The 19,297-nt window shown below is 47.6% G+C and overlaps 1 protein-coding gene across 1 annotated transcript in view; it reads left to right on the plus strand.

Moving 5' to 3' along the window:
- The window catches only part of Kl-2 (dynein heavy chain 2, axonemal kl-2), a 55,238-nt gene that overhangs the window by 34,588 nt on the left and 1,353 nt on the right, over window positions 1–19,297 (plus strand). The window contains exons 42-62 of the mRNA XM_078197239.1: window positions 79–378; window positions 1,026–1,313; window positions 2,622–2,806; window positions 4,526–4,701; window positions 5,801–5,952; window positions 7,353–7,517; window positions 7,651–7,817; window positions 9,127–9,298; window positions 10,877–11,089; window positions 11,261–11,476; window positions 11,570–11,720; window positions 11,784–11,933; window positions 12,103–12,235; window positions 13,096–13,440; window positions 13,557–13,829; window positions 14,426–14,770; window positions 15,626–15,760; window positions 15,875–16,151; window positions 16,690–17,097; window positions 17,638–18,156; window positions 19,120–19,270. Coding sequence (XP_078053365.1) covers window positions 79–378; window positions 1,026–1,313; window positions 2,622–2,806; window positions 4,526–4,701; window positions 5,801–5,952; window positions 7,353–7,517; window positions 7,651–7,817; window positions 9,127–9,298; window positions 10,877–11,089; window positions 11,261–11,476; window positions 11,570–11,720; window positions 11,784–11,933; window positions 12,103–12,235; window positions 13,096–13,440; window positions 13,557–13,829; window positions 14,426–14,770; window positions 15,626–15,760; window positions 15,875–16,151; window positions 16,690–17,097; window positions 17,638–18,156; window positions 19,120–19,270 — 4,921 coding nt within the window. The remainder of the gene's footprint in view (window positions 1–78; window positions 379–1,025; window positions 1,314–2,621; window positions 2,807–4,525; window positions 4,702–5,800; window positions 5,953–7,352; window positions 7,518–7,650; window positions 7,818–9,126; window positions 9,299–10,876; window positions 11,090–11,260; window positions 11,477–11,569; window positions 11,721–11,783; window positions 11,934–12,102; window positions 12,236–13,095; window positions 13,441–13,556; window positions 13,830–14,425; window positions 14,771–15,625; window positions 15,761–15,874; window positions 16,152–16,689; window positions 17,098–17,637; window positions 18,157–19,119; window positions 19,271–19,297) is intronic.

Below are 19,297 nucleotides of genomic sequence, written 5' to 3' on the forward strand. Positions count from 1 at the left end.
TAAAGTAGAATAAAGTAGAGCGATCATCGATCGAGAGATCATCGATCGCAGAGCTGACAAATTTCCGAATTTCCACAGCCCCGCGGCAACATGCTATTGGTCGGCGTCGGCGGCAGCGGGAGGCAATCGTTGTCGAGGATCGCCAGCTACATCTGCGAGCTGTCCATTTTCCAGATCACCGTGACGAAGCAGTACAAGGTGCAGGAGTTCCGCGAGGACCTTAAGGTCCTCTACACTAAGACCGGCGTGGAAAAGAAGCCGACCACGTTCCTCTTCAACGACGTCCAGATCGCCGAGGAGGAGTTCCTCGAGCTTGTGAACAATATGCTGAGCACAGGCGAGGTGGCCAACTTGTTCAAGAGCGACGAGATGGAGGAGGTGAACTTCTGTCGTCCATCTCATCTTCCATATCTCGTGTTCAGCTTATTCTTTTCTCTATTTTATTTTATCTTTATTTTTTTTCAAGAGAATGCGAAGAAAACTGAAGTATAAAAGACTGTAGTTGATTCCGCTTGGAATGGTAATAGTCTCAAGTGAAAAGGGTTGACATATGCACAGAGTGTCGTAAAAATATTTAACAATTGGAAAATATTGCGAGGTACCTGAGGTTATTTCAAGTGTTTCCTTTACAAAAATCTTCTCCGAGTTAATATAAGCTTGGAAACTATGAAACGGGCGTCACAGCTGAACAAAGAGCGAACTAAAACGCCCGTTTCATAGTTTCCAACCTAATAATTTGCGACGGAAGCCGCGAAATGCATTATCGCCAAGGAAAGAGTTACTTTATTCGACCTCGGAAACCTTCTATTTCCGAATTGTCAGACATTTTTGGAACACCCAGTGCACGGACAACGTATCTCAGCCGCGAACGCGGTTGGCCGCCGGGATATGGAATGGGTGGATCGCCGTAATTCAGCCGGGATATTCTTATTCGGGCCGCCGTTGTATCGAACGCGCCGCGAAATCATTTTCCGATGCTCCTGTACGTCTTCGTTTGACGGTGCTGGTTTTCCGGTCACGGCCAGATTAAAAAGCTGCTGATGAAGGAGGCGACGCGGTCCCGTCGCGTACCGACCACCGAGGCGATCTACGCGATGCTGATCGAGAATGTGCGCGGCAATCTGCATCTGGTGGTGTGCATGAGCCCGATCGGGGACGCGTTCAGGAACAGATTACGGCAGTACCCGGGTCTGATCAACTGCACGACCATCGATTGGTTCCTGGAATGGCCGCGGGAAGCCCTCCTCGAAGTTGGCAACAAGTTCCTCATGAATCTCAATCTGACGCTCACTATCACCGGCGAAAATAAAGTGGTTGGTCTTCGGCTCGCCTTCTATCCCCGTTCCGCGCGACCGATTCCATTCGATTCGATTCCGAGCCCGGAGAGACGGAGCCGAGGAGACCGAGGAAGGAGAGGGAGAGAAAGAGAGAGGGAGAGAGAGAGAGAGAGGGAGAGAGAGAGAGAGAGGGAGCCGCCTCTCCTCTCTATTTCGTGAAATCCGATTATTTTCCTCTCCACGGCTCGTCGTACCTCCGCCTCCGTCGATCCCGCCGCGCGAGGATCATACGACCCTCCAGTCCGCTCGCTTCCGGGACGCAATCGTCCGAGAGTTCCCCGCCGATCGCTTAATATTTTCGAATTTGTCCCGCGCGCCAGACTACCCGGCTCCCCGCTTCTTTTTCTCTTGCGAAATCAATCGGAACGGAGGGCCGCCCCTTCGTTGCAACGGATGCGCCGGATGCGGCCGCCAGACCGGGCACCCGCCACCGTTTTCCGAAATTTTTCGGAAACCGTGGGCGGACTTTCAGGAAAGATTGGAAAGTCTTGGTAGAGAGATAGTCGGCAGGAAGTTGGTGAGACAATTTGTTGCATTGCCATGTACGTTGCGATTTTCTAGCTTTAATTCGGGAACTCGGAAGTTTGGGACACGTTTTAGGATCGATGCGAAGCAACCTTTTAAAATCGTGCCGATTTCTCGATTGCTTGGGATGGATTTGTGATTTTTATTGAATGAGAGTTATCTGATTTTAAAGTGATTCCTTCGGGCTTTAATTTGAGCTATATAAAGTGCAAGAAGTTCCATGGAAATATAATTTTAAATCCACTTAAAATTTCCCTTTAAAATCGAGACCTAACGAGACAGGAAATCGAGTCGCAGTAGCTGTAATTTTTTAATCGTCTAAAACAACATCGTAATTTTTGTTCAATAAAGGGTACCTTGCCTTAAAGTAGACACTTTCAGCTTTTATTCGAGCTCAATAAAGTTCAAAAATTTCGACGAGAACATATTTTAAAATCGAATCAAAATGGAGTCATTTTTCGCCGGAGAAAAATTCAAAAAAAAATTCCAGCTTTAATTCGAGCCCTTAAAAGTTCCAAAATTTTGACGAGAACACGCAGCGCCACAAAGCCGAACGAACGCGTTAAAAACAGCTTGGCCGAGAAGGTGCATCCGTCCCACAAATAAACACATCCGCCATAACGTCTTGTTCCCGCCACCCCGCGTAATTAACCCGCGAATCAAGATGCAGCATCGAGTCGCGCGACGACGTCGAAGGGCAAAACTGTAGATTGCAATCAAGATTTCGACTTCTCTAATCAAGATTATTTGCAGGAGCAGCGACAGTCGGCGACAGCGATCCCGCTGGCTCCGCTTCAGGACCGTATGCGAGACGGTATCGCGAGTATCTTCTCCCTGATTCACGAGTCCGTGTCGCAGTTCTCACGCAGAATGGCCGCGGAGATGAAGCGCTACAATTACGTGACGCCCGTGAATTTCCTCGAACTGGTTGCCGGCTATAAAACGTGAGTCCTACGTTAGAGCCATTGAAATTCCGCGCGCTCCCACGATTCGAAATTCTTCTGGAGGGGGAAACTCCGGAGTCCCTCGCTCATCCTGGAGCGTCGCTCCTTCCCCGGAACACCCCCGAGAGCCACTTAAGTAATTAATATTAAAGCGGAATCCCCGAGACCACGCGAAGTTTTGTAAACTCGTGGCAAGTTGATCAGCGGACGGCCCGCTTGTCCCGGCGGAAAAATCCGCGAGAAAAGCCGAGCGACGATTCGAATATAAATATAATAATAATCCGAGGCCGGATAATAAATTCAGCGGCCGCGTCTCCGTCGAATTTCTGCCGTCGAAAGACGAAGGGGCTCTCCGCCGCATAAAACGCTTCTCGCGAACTTCCCCCGAACCGGGTCGAGTCTCTCGCGCGATTTTTCACGGCGGACCGGCCGGATTTCGCCGGCGCTCTTCGAAAGTATCAAAATTATGTCCACTATTTACCGATTCCAATTTCTTCCCCGGTTCCGTCTTACGTACCGGGTGTACCCGGCGAGCTTTATCGGCCGAAATATTTCCTGCGCTCGTGTAACTCGGGGCCGGCAGGGGCGGGAGAGCGTTTCTCCCCGGGAAGTTCGGTGCTTGTGCTCGCGGCCGATTGAGCTCGCTCTGCGAAAAGAAGCAAGTCGGGGGGAGGGGGGGGGGGCAGTCCGTTGAAAGAGACGAAAACAACCTGGATGCCTTCCGCGTCTTAAAAGAAAAATATTCCCCTCGTAAAGATGTGCCGCTCCGCGCTGCCCGTTACGTTTCTTCCCATCAGCCACCGTTCTCGAACGTTCAAGTTTAATGAAACACCCCGTATAACGACGGCGAACGCTCTCGTTCCGCTGTCGCGCGACGCTCCTGCGAGCGGAAACTGCCCGGACGGAACGGCGCTTTTCCGTCTCGCGACGCCGAATTCAATTTAAGAACCGAGTACACTGCTCGAAAAAAAAAAACAGTTAGAACACGGATAAAATTTCGGATGAAAGTCGCCGAGAAAAATCCTCATTTAAATTAACACCCCCGTCCTGTGCTCGCGGCGCGGGGTTGCTTTAAAGTGGCGCAGCTTTGCGAAGAAAAATCGCAGCCGCGTTTCGTTTCTTTCATATTAAAGAGACAGAATGGAACTTTATTTCCCTGGAAACGACAGCTGCGAGAAAAATTTTACAGAGTCCTGGCGTTTCGGCAAACTTGGTATAGTATGATATAAGAATCATATCGTCGTGATTAAAGAATTAGAGTGGCAAGGATTTATTAAATATAAAATGGAAGAATATGGTTTTAAAGTAGAGGTTTCAAGCTTTAATTTAAAAAAAGAATCGTTATCCTACGATGATTTTACGCGGAGTTGTCGTCGGTCAAAGTTGACCAATTTTGCTCAATTTATTTGATGACTTTATCGAGCAATGTGCAATGTTAAAACACGTCGTGCCTAAAAACGCGCGGCATTCTGTGCAATGCATTTAACGTAACCATCGCTTAATACGGTCGCCGAGCAAGGTCGATGTCGGTTAAATGCCGAAGCAAGTTCGCGGGAGCGCTGTCGTTGAATAACAGCGTCGAAGAAATTCGCGTCGACGGGCGTCCGCGGGTCGCGCTCGTTACCGCAGATTTTCGTTCGGCAACCTGAATTTTGAAGCAGTTTGAAACACTGGTCGGTCGGTGAATCCCCCACCCGGCCGGGGTGTGCTTGGTTGCAGGATGCTCGGCGAGAAACGTCAAGAATTGGAGAGCCAGGCGAGCAAACTTCGCAGCGGGCTCTCAAAGATCGACGACACCCGGCTGAAAGTCAACGAAATGGCGGCGGAGCTCGAAGTGACGCAGGAGCAGGTTCATAAATCTACCAGGGAATGCGAAGAGTTCCTGGTAACGATAGGTGGGCGCCGCTCCCCGACGCTGATGTATTATCATTAGTTGCAATTGGATCGATCCGAAAGTTTGCTCGCGGCCACCGGGAGACCGCCGTTTCATAATCATTCCACGTTTCTCCCGGTCCTCCCCCCTTCCCCCGTAACCTTTCCGAAATTTTGCTACCGCTGAAACTGCGGACTCCCTCACCCTCTCTCTCTCTCTCTCTCTCTCTCTCTCTCTCTCTCTCTCGCTTCTCTCGCTTCTCTCGGAACTTGAATTAACAGTTCCCGGGGCAATTAATACCGCGGAAAAGTTTAATAAGAACCACGGATCCCCGAGGCTTCATTAGCGAAGAAAAAACATTTGCTTTGATTCCGCGCCACGCGAACAATGGACCCTTCGACTTCGGATCATTTGCACGCCGAATGGACCCGGCGTCCGTGGTCCCCCCGTTTCGTCCTCTATTTGCGTCTCGACTCGAAAATCGGCTCTCGGCCGGGAAATGACGGCATTAACGGGAAGTTCGACGGGTCTCTGTTAATTATATAGTCAATCGTGATTTCAGATTCACTTTGTCCCCGGGTTTCGTTAAATCACCTTTCGGCGAACGGGAAAAGAGGGACTTAGAATAGAGGGGGAGCACTTAGTAGAAAGTACTTAGGACTTATAAATTACTGGCTATGAAAAATTACTTCTGTGAAAAATTACTTCTATGAAAAATAACTTCTATGAAAAATGCAGGGGCAGTGATTTACTGTCCGAGGGCAGGGATTCGTTATTTCGGAAAGAATCGCGGCTATTTCGTATCTTTCGTTTGACAATTATTGGAACTGTGCAGTCACGTTCGCGGGATTTAGTTGAATAAATGTCTCGGAGTCGAGAGTGTATAGCGCACGAAATTTCCATAAAGATGAACGAAATTTTCTTGAATGATTTGTATTAATGCTCCGTTGTCATTCTATGACTTTTTATTCAAGAAGGCGACGTTGTTAAATTAACGCGAGATGTTCTTAAAAATGCAAAAATTCCTAAGCTCTAAGATAGTCGACTAGACACGTCCGTGTCGTAAAGAATATTAGTGTTGATCAGTAGCAGATAATATACTGATATCGGACGTTTTAAAGTGAACCAGAAACGCGACGCCGACGAGACGCAGAAATCGGTGACGGCGAAGTCGCTGCGGATCGCCGAGGAACAAAAGGAGTGCAAGAAGCTCGAGGAGCTGGCTCGCGCCGACCTCGAAACTGTCGAACCAGCTCTAAACGAGGCCATGAAGGTACCTTCCTCCACATTAATTCTTATCGTTCCCGCCGGTAATACTGTTCCAGCTCGTTTAGTCTCAATGATCGAGCACCACTCCGCCGGATTCGCGACTAGCAGCGCTCGCCGTATCCGCCTCGCAATCGATAGGTAAAATAGGGGATCCGATTGTGACTGGTATAAAACTTGTTTAACTGGTTCCCCGCCCCTCCCTCCCTCTCTCTCTCTCTCTCTCTTCCTCTATCTTTCGCAGTGACGAACATTTTCTATGCAGCCCGACGGAGAAGTTGCCCCGGCGTCGGAGCTCGTGCACGCGCCGAAACGCTGTATAAATTTGCCTTTTCGTCGCTTTGTTAAAAAGTTGCATCCCTCCCCGCAACGGCGGGCCGTCGTCGCGGCCCTGCCGGAAAATCGTACACCTGATCGCGAATTTATCGCCGGCGAGTCGCGTATTTCTGGGGTGCCGCTCGTTCCGGCCAACTTCTTTCGACTTCCCCGGAGTTCTGAAATCTCAAAGTATAACGACCCGCGAATCGCGCCGCCGCCGCCGCCGCCCGTACGCAGGATTTATAGAACTCGGCTCTCGCGCGAGAATATCCAGCAAACGCCGCAGCCACCCTCGCTCGGCCTTTCTTCGCTAATTCTTTCGCGGAAAAGCTCGCGGTTCGCGGCAACTTTTTCCCACCGCGATTTTTTTGATTTTTTTTCGTAGTCTCGCCACCGAGATCCGCGATAACTCCGGAGTCCAAGGAACCTCGCCGGCAGCATTGACGCGAGTGATTAAGAACGCACTAATGGCGCGCCGGTTCAATCCGCCGCGGCTGTTAGCCTTTCTTCTTCGATCCTTCAACGGTGAGTTCGTGCGCTTTGCGCGCGGACCTCGTTCCATCATTTTTCATGGCCCCTTTGCAAGGTATCCGGTTCATGCCGGAATTAGCGAATCTCGATTGAAAGCGGCCCGGTGCCGGCGCTGCGGATCTCCGCGCGGAAAAATTAAATTGCCCGCGTTTCTTCGCGAGTCGCCCGGCCTGTATTTATTTCCTTCTTCGCTGATTATTTGACTGCGGATTTTTGTGCGAAATAAAATGACGCTGATCGAAAGAAACCGTTGACTGCTTTTGACGATTACACTCGTCGAAAAACAGGGTTAAAAAGGATACATGCTCCGACGTTCTTTCTTAACCTTTAGAGTACGAAATGGGGTAACTTGGCCCCATATATAACTTACAGTCATAAATAAATTAATGTTTAATATTTCGATGTTAACCGATTAATATCCAATTGTTTTCGAAGTACCGCGTGCTCCGGATATTTCATCAAATATCTAAAAGAACGTTGGTTCCGGGCGTCGCCGCGCGAATATTTTCCGTTTGGTCCGGTGATCGATGCATTCCAGCAATATCGCACGGTTCGCAGGCGCTGGACTCGCTGAGCAAGAAGGACATCTCTGAAATAAGATCCTTCACGCGTCCGCCGCCGAAAGTCGAGATGGTAATGGAGGCGGTGATGATCCTGAAGACCTCGGAGCCGACCTGGGCGGAGTCGAAGCGTCAGCTTGCTGACGTGAACTTTCTCCTGACGGTACGACGAAATACGTCCGGCCGGGGTCCTTCGCCAGTATCCGGACGACGTTCCCCCTTTCTCTTTCCCCTCTTCACCCCTCTCTGTTCGCCATTCTTTCCTGTGCCCGACCGTTTCCTCCGCTCGGTTCCAGCTCCGAGACTTTGACAAAGACCACATATCCGATAGAACGCTGAGAGCCATCGCCAGGTACACGTCCAATCCCGAATTTGATCCCGAAAAAGTCGGCATGGTATCGATCGCTGCCAAGTCGCTTTGCATATGGGTCATAGCCATGGAGAAATACGGCAAGCTTTTCAGGTGAGCTGGTCAACGATTCCTTGTTCTAATTCGGCACTAAGATAGATTTATCAGAAATGTTTTACCACTTTACCATTTTTATATTTTAGTATTCGACTGTTCTAATATTCCACTATTTTAATATTCCGTTATTTTAATATTCTACTATCTTAATATTCTAGTATTTTAATATTCCACTATTTTAATATTATGTTATTTTAATATTCCATAATTTTAGAATTCTCTCATTTTAATATTTTACTATCTTAATATTCTACCATTTTAATATACTGTTTTTTTAATATTCCATTATTTTAATATTTCACTATTTTAATATTTTCTTATTATTACTATCTTAATATTCCATTATTTTAATATCCCACTATTTTAATATTGTATTATTGTAATATTCAGCAATTTTAATATTCTACTATTCCATAGCAAATACAATTGTCCGGTTAACACGACACCGACAATTTATTCATATATCTATTTTTATTTTATTTTGTTTTCTGAATTAACAATTGAACTTTCTACTACCATTAAAAACAAAGATCGTCCGACGAATATCTCTGGCAACAACGGGAACAGAACTGGTAGCATCGGTAAGCTGCGGGATAGTTCTTTGATCGCGGGACGTCCCGGTAGGTATAATGAGGAGCAGGTCGCGATTTCGCTCTAGGAATGCCGAGCAGTCCCCGGAGGATGGAGTGGGATCGCCGAACTATTCAGAAAGCAATCCTACGAAATAATTAATTCTGTAATCGCCTGCTCTATATCTGAACGCCTCGCTCAGTTACATATGGAATTCCGCGGAGCTGTTGGAAAGTTGTTTAACGCGTTCCCCTGTCGCGTTACCCTACTCCCGCGGGAGCCAGAAAATTGCTGGTGAAAAATGAAAGGTTCCCCGGACCGGGTCTCGCGAAACAAAGATAAATTGCTGAAATGATTTCTCTCTTAGAACCGCGAAATCGACGATCCTTCAAAATTCGTCGCTTAACTCTTCGAGGCACAAAATTTCAGGAAATAAATAGCCTCGTGTGGCACAAAAATTTTGTCGCGGTTTTAATTAAATCAAATTGGTACCTTTTTCTGGAAAGAATATAAAGACATAAGCAAATATTAATTCAATTTAATTTATTGTTATAGAGTTAGACTTAAATAGTCCCACTGTGCCATGTGAGTTTAGGAATGAGCACAGTAAAAATGCAGCTATTACGATACTACTAAATTAATAATTCTATTACTCAATCATGCGGTAAAACAGTTAAAACTTCGCGAAATTCCGTGAAGGGATGATCGATCGAACGATTTCCGTGTGTGATCGCAGGATCGTGGCGCCGAAGAGGGAGAAGCTGTACGCCGCGCTGGCGTCGCTGAAGCAGAAAGAGCAGGCGCTCGAGGAGGCGATGCAGCAATTCCAAAAACTGCAAGAGAAACTCGAGAAGCTGCAGGAGATGTACGATGGGAAGATGCGCGAGAAGGAGGAGTTAATTAAACTGGCGAGTGTGCAATCTTCTCGCGAACCGGAAACGGTCGGCGCGGAGGTGTCGCGGGCGCGAGCGACACGCGGCGGAGAGAACGCGGCGAGAGGACTCCGTCCGCGTTGGAAGAGCGTGCCGCGCTCGCGCGCGCGCGCGCGCGGGTTCGCAGAACCGTGCACGGTTCTATTTACATAAACTCACGCTTCGGCTGCCGCGGAAAGTTTCGTTTGCGAGCTGTTTATGGGCTCGGATATCGCCGTAGCGATATCAAGGGTCGGGGAGGGGAGGGCGGAGAGAGACGTATTTGCACGGGCTGCGTTCGCTGCGAATTTCTACCCGACTCTCTCTCTCTCTTTTATTTTTTTTCTTTTTTCCCTCCGCCAGCCGGACAACCGTCCCGGTTCGCGCTTTTATTTGCGACACGCTTGTTTGCCCGGGTCCCGGGACTTTTTCCCTTCCCCCCTCTCCCCCCGTCGCGGACAATTTTGTTTGATTCCGGTGTCTGCGCGGCGCGGGGACCTTGCACTTTTGCTCGGACAAAGCGGCGATTTCCGTGGCGCGCAATTTTGCCCCGCGACTTCCGCCCGCGGACTGTTTGAACAGGCGGGGACGCGTTCTCTGACGCCCGCGCGGAGTTGTCGCCCGGCTTCGGCAACGACGACAGGAAAATCGCGCGACTTTTTGGCCGTGATGTGTAACTTGCTGAACGTACGCGGGCTCGCGCGCGATTATCCCCGCGCAGTTGTTCGGCGAGATCGCTTTTTCGCGGCGGTGGAAACTCCGTTACCGAAATCGTGAAGTTTCAGCAAATTCGGGTCCATTTCTGGGAATTTCGAAGGTGAGACACGGTGGACGATATTTGTATAGGGATATTAATATTCTTTAGTTGACAGAAATATTCTGACAATTCACGATTAATTTCTTTACCCTTTTTGGAGACAGTATAATTATTGATAGCTTCATGGAAACGTTGCAACATTCCCATTTCACTTTCTCAATCTTAACCCTTTACGGACAATCGGCGACTCTAAGGCGCCGCTGAAAATTGTCATATCACGTTTCGAAATAATTTGCACCAAGGTTACTTACGCTCAAAAAATTGTTAAGAGCTCGTTAAATATTGCACAAGTCGCAAAATTCAATGCCATATCGTTTAAAATGCACCATGTTCTATAAATAAGCGCTACAAGTTTTTAGAAAAACATTTTGAATTTCGAGTTAAAGTGACTCCGACTGCAAAGGGTTAACAGAAGGGTCTCTAATAATGTCAACATTATTTTCTTAATTATACAATTTCCCTTGGCGCGTCAAAGACGCCAGTCGACTGCAAAGGGTTAATCCTTCTCCGTGGGGTCGTTCAGTTATTCGAAAACAGACTTACACGGTGTCCGGAGTATCGGATTCGCAGATCCGATTGTTCGCGGCGATCCGTGGCGTGGCCGAGCCGGATGTTGATGAAACGGAATCGATTAACCGGCGGCCCCCTCCCCGGGGGGGTGCCGAAACGCCAGCTTATTTCGGAAACACGCTACCCGGGGATCTCGAATTTCCACAGTGCTGACTCGATCCCCGCCTTACACTTTCGCGTGTTTTCAGGCGGAACTATTGAAGCTGAAACTGGAACGGGCCGGGATGCTGGTCGACGGGCTCTCCGGCGAACGGATTCGATGGGAGAACACGGTCGGATCGCTGGCCACGTACTTCGACTGGCTGCCAGGTGATTGCCTAATATCCACCGCCTTTGTGTCCTATTTGGGTCCCTTCGTATCCAATTACAGAGAGGAGCTGATAAGCATCTGGATGAAGGAGGTGAGCCGATCTCCATCGCCGTCGGTGGCTACCCCGGTCGAGCGTAATTCGCGAGTAGCCTCTCTCCACCTCGGTCATTAATTGACCGGATTTTTTCCGGTCAAGAATACAGAGTCTTTATCCTTCTGGTGCAAGGTGGTCCTTTTCTCAGAGAATTTTCGCGACTCCTAGGTAGCCGAGAAGGAGGTCCCTGTGTCGCCGGACCTCGAGATCATGGAGTTCCTGGTCGATCCGGCGATAGTCAGGGAGTGGCAGATGCAAGGCTTGCCCTCGGATGACTTCAGCACCGAGAACGGCATCATCGTCGTGAAAGGGACCAGGTGGCCGCTGGTGATCGATCCACAGTGCCAGGCGGTCAGGTGGATCAAGGCCATGGAGGCCGCGAACGTACGAATACATAGTCTCACAGCTTCTCGCGCGATTCATTGTCCCGGCTCCGTGGCTGTCAGAACACGGTCGATCGAATCGCTCTAATCGCAGGCGCTGAAAGTGATCGATTTCGGGCAGCCGGATTTCGCCAAGGTCCTGGAAGTGGCATTACAGTTCGGCAAACCCGTTCTCCTGGAGAACATCGGCGAGACGATCGAGCCGGTGCTAAATCCGATCCTTGAGAGGGCTTTCGTCACTGTGGGTAAGTCAACTGCTGTGCAACGAACCTGACCGGCGTCGATTGTATAATTGCATTTCGTGTCAGGCGATCAGGTGATGATCAAGTTCAACGAAAAAACGATCACCTACAACAACAAGTTCCGGCTGTTCATCACCACCAAGCTCGCGAACCCGCATTACGCGCCGGAAGTATCCACTAAAACGACATTGTGCAACTTCGCCATTAAGGAGAAGGGTAACTAATTTGTTTTATCATTCGGTGAAGATTGGGGGGGGGAAGTGGAATCGAGAGCGAGGATCGGCGGCAACGAAAGGGGTAGAGAAATGTAGAAGGGTGAAACGAGGGTGGCTACAGTCGGGAGAGAAAGAAAGGGGCTCCGGCAACCTTATTATCCTGTGCGCAGGACTGGAAGACCAGCTCTTGGGAATCGTGGTCAGAAAAGAGAAGCCGCAGCTCGAGGAACAGAAGGACCATCTGGTGCTCACGATCTCCACCAATAAACGAACTCTCAAAGAGCTCGAGGACAGAATCCTCTAGTAAGACTCTCGACTTTGGAATCCGGATTTTCTGTTTGCATAGAGAAACATGCTCCCGCGACGGTAGAGGGGTTGAAAACGATTTCATTGTCCTTATGGATAGCCTGTCTCGGCTATATATATAACCATCTCTCGTTAATACTTTTAAATAATGAAATTGTGCTGTGTTAATTACGATTATATTAACCGTATGAATTTCGTGATAATTATATCAATTATAATTAATGTTAATGAGCTGACAACCACACTTTGACCAACGAGAGAAGATCATATTTTGGACCAGGAAATTGTCAATCTTAGAATCGACGTAACTTTGCGAAAAAAAATCGCACGGTACTCTACCTAGTCTCATTTTCAAGGGTAAAGATTCTACTTTAACCTCTATGAATTCATTTTTTAAGAAAAATTTTTTCTTAACAAAACAACTTCGTTGTTATTTGCAAAGAATCGAAGTTTTCGCTCTAGAAGGTCTTTCAAATTCAAAAAATCGTCCAGAGTGCAAAAAAATTTTTCTTGCGATTCGCTCAATGACTATCCTATAGAGGAAAGTCTCCTCTTTAAAACGGCTGCTCAAAAATTGATCTACGATTTTTTCTCGCAAAGTTACGGCAATTCAAAGATCGACGAATTTCTTGGTCCAGACGCAGCCAACGTTTGACTATCCTAAATAGAATATAACGTGAAAAGAATATTTTTACTGGGTCCAAAGTGACCGGAAATGGTCCAGATACTGAGATTTATCTGACTGTACTAGACTGACGAACAGACTACGTAACATTATAGTCTTTGCTTTTAAGTTTTGCCTAGCACTTCGAAGACTATCCCTAATTAGGGTGCATTTAGGAATCGTCTGGTTTTAGCTTGCTGAACGTGGCAGGCGACAACTTATTAGACGACCTGGACCTCCTGAGCACGCTGCAGTCGTCTAAGGCGACGGCCACCTCGATCACCGAGTCGCTGATAGTGTCCGAGCAGACGGAGAAGGAGATAGACCTCGCGCGTGACGAGTACAGGCCGTGCGCCCAACGGGCCGCCATCTTGTTCTTCGTTCTGAACGACATGAGCCTGATCGACCCGATGTACCAGTTCTCCCTGGACGCGTACCTCACCTTGTTCTCGCTGTCGATCGAGAAGAGCACGAAGAGCTTGCGGCTGGTCGAGAGGATCGAGAGCCTGAACGAGTATCACACCTACGCCGTCTACAAGTAAAACACCCCCCGACCTTCCCCTAAACCCGCGAACCTACGAGAACCTTTCCAAGAACGATTCCCTAACCCTCGCAGTTGCTAACCCTCCTTAACATCTCGCGGCCGTCCCGCAGGAACACGTGCCGTGGCTTGTTCGAGACGCACAAGCTGCTGTTCTCGTTCAACATGTGCATCAAGATATTAGACGCCCAGGGCAAGATCTCGCGGCACGAGTACACGTTCCTGCTGAGAGGCGGGATCGTCCTGGATCGTGAAAGCCAGCCGGACAAGCCGGTGCCGTGGCTGCCGGACGAGACCTGGGACAACGTGACGGAGCTGGACGGTGTCCCCGGATTCCACGGGATCGTTTCCTCCTTCGAGCAGTTTCCCAGGGACTGGCACTTGTGGTGCGAACAATCTTCTTCGCTGGTCGAATTTTCCTCGACGACGCTCCTCCACTCTTTCGCTGGTCGTCGGTCGCGATTGTTTAGAGAATTAGTCCGCTTGAAATATTCAAAAGCCCTCGAACGACGAAACTGTTTCGCCTGGCTCGTAGAGCAGGCTGCAATATTAATTTTCTAGTTAGAATGCGGGGTTAATTTCCCGATTAATTTTCCGACGCGGGAGCCTTCGCTACGTGCTACAAACGCGTGCGCGTAGAATGCGACGACGGAGTCAATCGGTCTAAATGCATTAACATTAATATTTGAATATAAAAAGATTTTATCGATTCTATACCTTGCATATATTAATTAATATCGCTGGTTTAGTGTATGCGATTCAGCTGCGATTTAATTCGGAAAATAATCGCGCGAAGATTAGCAGCATTTAAGTATAACTAAAAGTCAACAGGTAGTGCAATTGTTGAAGCAAAAATTTGGCTTCGATTAAATTTAAATTTAAGCTAGTTCGAGTCCGGGTTAAATGCAAGGTGTCGGTCGGATAACTTGTCGAAGACAAAGTCCGCGAGGTGGAAGCTCAAGGCGGACGTTTCGTTGGACAGGTACATCAGCACGGAACCGGAAGCGCTGCCTCTGGTGGCCGAGTGGGAATCGAACTGCAACATATTCCAGAAGATGCTGGTGATACGCAGCTGCCGCCCGGACAGGATCTCCTTCTGCATCGCGCACTTCATCGTGCTGAATCTCGGTCAAAGATTCGTGGAGCCGCCGGTACTCGACCTGAAAGCCGTCCTCGACGATTCCGTTGCCCAGACCCCACTCATATTTGTTCTCTCGCCTGGCGTGGATCCTACGAGCACTTTGATGCAATTAGTCGACAGCCAGGAAATGACTAATCATTTTATGACTCTGTCCCTGGGCCAAGGACAGTCACCGATCGCGACCAGGTTCTTCGTACAGGCGATCCTAATCCCCCTAATGCACCGCGATTCTCGAGTATCCTTCAAGAGCCTCGACTATCTTTCGGTTCGATTCATCTCGCAATCTTCTGCAATTTACTTCCTACAAATGTCTCGAGTCGAAGAGAAATTTCGTTGGTGGTATTTGTCGTGCGAGCCCCGAGCTGCATTGCAGTATTTTTCGTCTTCGTTGCAAAATGGCCGTTGGAGAATTGTTTCAACAGAGGACTAATTTCGGAGGAGACGGAGTTCGAGGAGAAAATTGTCGAACTTTGAAATACTGTAACTCGGAGGAAAAAAATCGTAGAGTGGTCTACCTTAGCTTGTTTTACAGTGCAAAGTCTCTACTTTAGAGCCTATATTTTCATTTTTGTTAAATATTATTTTGTTAAAAATCTCGACAGAGAATCGAGGAGGACTTTCGAGTCAATAAAGACTGTAAATAAAAATAATTCTCCTTAGTTAAAAAAATTTTTATTTCGACTTTCTTGTAACTAGTATAAAAAAGCATACTCTCCCCTTTACAACGCCGTTTGTAAAAATACTCTACGATTTTTTCTCACAAAGTTACGGCAGCTCAAAGATCCCCAACTTTTTCGTCAAAATTCGCTCATCGCCTGATCATTGAAATTCCGTGTTCAGCTATTTTGCAAAGAAGATCAAAACAAAAAATACACCAATATTCCCTAAGACTCGCACAATAAACACCGCATTTCGAATTTTCCATAGGCTCGATGCCTTCCACGGGAAAAATCGCGGCAGCCTAGAGTTGGTCGAGCCTCTCTGGGGATAGAAAGGGCGGTGTGAGCGGGGCGGATCTAATTGCTGAAATAAATGTTGCAGAATGATAGAGGTCGGCGCGATCGAGGGCGCGTGGGTGTTCCTAGCGAACTGCCATTTGTCGCTCAGCTGGATGCCGAAGCTGGATAAAATCGTGGAGACCCTCGGATCGAGTAAAACGTTGCACCCGCAGTTCAGGTGCCGCGCCGCGATCCTATATACATATATACATATACTTACGCTATGGGAGCGTATCCGAACGTAAATGGCTTAGCGCGAGCTACGGTAATGAAAGGGTCCGGCTAATTACAGATTGTGGCTGAGCTCGAGCCCGACCCCCCAATTCCCCATATCGATCCTCCAGGCGGGGATAAAGATGACCACCGAGCCGCCGAAGGGACTCCGGGCAAACATGAGGCGTCTTTACGGTTTAATAACCGAGAGCCAATTCGAGCAGTGCCACGCGAAGAGCAAGTACAAGAAGCTTCTGTTCGCCCTGGTATTCTTCCACGCCGTTCTCCTCGAGCGTAAAAAGTTCCAGCAATTGGGCTGGAACGTTCTCTACAGCTTCAACGACTCCGACTTTGTGGTAATTTCACGGCGCGCTATGCTGATTGCGGTCCGAACTCGATATCGACCCGCGACGTTTTATACCTTCCGGTCCATGCATCGATACAGCCTAATCTGCTTTCTCTTCATTTTGCCGACGGTCGTCCCCTGTCGCGAAAAAATTCCCTCGATACGCTTCGCAGACGTTTCATCGACAATCCCCCGAGGTTCAGAGTTCCGCAGAATTACAATTAAATTTCTCGGCGGATTATAATTACAAGTTCGATCATATTAGCATTCGGTCGCGTTGTAATTCGTAATTCAGCGTTCGATCAAATTTAAATTGGATTACATTTGTGAAACACGAAGTAATTAAATTATATTAATTGCGCGCTAGTATGCGATTCGATTATGTTAATTGCGATGTGGTTAAATTAAGGTTACGAATTACGATGAATTAAGATAAGAAAATTAATCTTCTCATATGTTATTAATAACCCTAACTGTAACTAGCCTGGTCTAAAATATTTTTTTCGGAATTTATTTGACCGATCGGGTTGTTCGGTGGTCGTCGACAGGTGTCGGAGAACCTCCTGCAAGTCTATCTGGACGAATACCCGATCACGCCCTGGGATTCGCTGAAATACCTGATAGCAGGTGTTTGCTACGGCGGCCACGTGACGGACGATTGGGACCGCCGGTTGTTGATAACCTACGTCCAACAGTATTTCAACGAAGACGCGCTGAACGTGCCCAATTATCGTTTGTCATCGCTGTCAGACTATTACATACCGAGGGACGCCTCCTTGGCGTCCTATCGCGATTTCGTCTTGGTGCTGCCGAGCATCGACAAACCGGAAGCGTTCGGCCAGCACCCGAACGCCGACATCACGTGCCTGATCATGGAGACCAGGAACATGTTCGAGACCCTGATGGGGCTGCAAGTGCAGGCGGTGGCCAAGGAGGAGACCACCGTCGAGGAAAAGGTTCGTCGAATCAATGGCGGATCGCGAACCGGAAAAATTCGGGGGACTGTTTTGTCGTGCAACCACGGAAATACATTCTCGAAAATCTTAGTATTACAAAAGAAAAATTATTTCAGTTATTGTACAGAGAGCTTTAAGATTTATAAAAAAATTCAAGGCGTTCGGATCAATTTTTAAAATTGCAGCATTTTAAAAATGTTCACTCAATTTTGCACTTCATTGTAAAGAACTCCAATTTTATCATTGTCATAGAACAGAATTAATTTTTGTATTAGTACAAAAATTTAAGCTCATTTTCCTAATATTCTACTGATAGTCCAATAACCGAAGATTACTCAAAAATTAAAACAATTAAATACCCTCCCCAATGAACATTATCAGCAACCAAAAATTGCATAATGCAAATCTATGCACCCTCTATTAATCTTCAAAGTTTCAGAATTCTTTAAATTTCTGGAAGCCATTTTTCCAAAAATTCCACTCTAATAATTCGTTTTTCAAGAACCTATCATAACCTTGACACAATTTTGGCTGAACAAGGTGACCCAACTGACCACGGACATATTATCGAAGATCCCAGCGAACATCGATTACGAGACAGCGCAGAAATTAATAGGTCCGAGGAAGAGCCCGCTGGACGTGGTGTTGCTGCAGGAGATCCAACGCTACAACGTCCTGCTGACGAAGACGCGGGGCAGCCTGAACAATCTGCAGCTGGCGATCAGAGGTCTGGTCCTGATGTCCCCAGACCTGGAAGAGATCTTCCACTGCGTGAACGAGGGAAGAGTCCCGTCCGCCTGGCTGATAGCGTATCCGTCGCTGAAACTGCTCGGCGCCTGGACCAGGGATCTGGTCAGTCGTATAGAACTCTTCCGCGAATGGGCTCAAAGCACCCATCCGCCGCTGCTGTTCTGGTTGGCGGCGTTCACGTTCCCGACTGGGTTCCTCACGGCGGTCCTGCAGACCTCTGCTCGGCTATGGAACGTCTCCATCGACTCTCTATCGTGGGAGTATGTCGTCTTCACTATCGACGAGAGCGCCATCATTGAACCGCCTCAAGTCAGTTCTTTTTTATATTGAAATTTTGTGTTTGATAGTATAACTTCGCGAGCTGGGTAGTGGTTAAATCCTAATCTAGTCTTAGGAGAGGGTTAGAGAGTTTTGAGAGATGGTAGGTTTAATCTAATGATCCTGGAAGGACACCCAGGGGTCTCACGTGACGATGGAAGAATATGTCATCATTGCAATATGAAATGAAAATATATTGTAATATATTAAGTATAAAATATGCTATTTTATTATTATAATTAATATATTATAATATGACATTTCTTCAAGCTCCCTGAGACATTAAACAATCGAACGATTGACTTCATCTATCGATTAATTCAATAACCAATTTTTAATCATTTTAATCTTAAATAACCTTTTGAACTAGAGACTCAAATTTAGTTCAGCAGACTCTAATGGAATCTTCAAAAGAATCCTAATTCCACAGCATAAAAAGACAGTAATGATAATTTTAGTAAAAAGTCGAGTCGCGAAGGGTTGAATTAGTGATAAAATCGACCTCCAGCCTCGACTCTCCCACGAATTTTCCAGCGAGTTCCGGATCTTGGGGCGGCAGAATTTATATCGATGGAGCCAATCTGTATGATGGGAGGCGGTTAGGCAGACTATGCGCGAAGCTACCGGGGTCCAGAAACACAGAGGACCATTCCCCGCACCTAATTTTCCCCTCGAAAACTCGCATTACGCCGCACCCGAAATATACCAGTTCTAAACTTAGATTACAGTAGACTTCATGACGGCCAATATATACCAAGTTGCACGACAACCCTAAACTTGCCCGGTTCCGCGCTAACCGTATCCGTAACAGGGGACGCGGAGGGGGCAATAGTTGTTCGGTTTTAATCGCTTCGTCAACCTTCTTTCGGTTGCGCCCGTCCCTTTAAGAAATTAAGGAGAATTCACTTACCGGTATATATATATATATATATATTCGACGGTCGTCTTGTCTAGGACGGCGTCTACGTGCGCTCTGTTTTTCTGGAAGGCGCCGGCTGGGATAAAAAGAACAACGTCCTCGTCGAGCCCGCGCCCATGCAGCTCGTCTGCAACATGCCGGTGATCTACTTCCGGCCCACGGAGCAACTTCGAAAGAGAACAAAAGGTTTCAACCGACGATATGTTATACGGA

This window comes from Augochlora pura, chromosome 3 (assembly GCF_028453695.1).
Source record: "Augochlora pura isolate Apur16 chromosome 3, APUR_v2.2.1, whole genome shotgun sequence".
NCBI classification, from domain to species: domain Eukaryota; kingdom Metazoa; phylum Arthropoda; class Insecta; order Hymenoptera; family Halictidae; genus Augochlora; species Augochlora pura.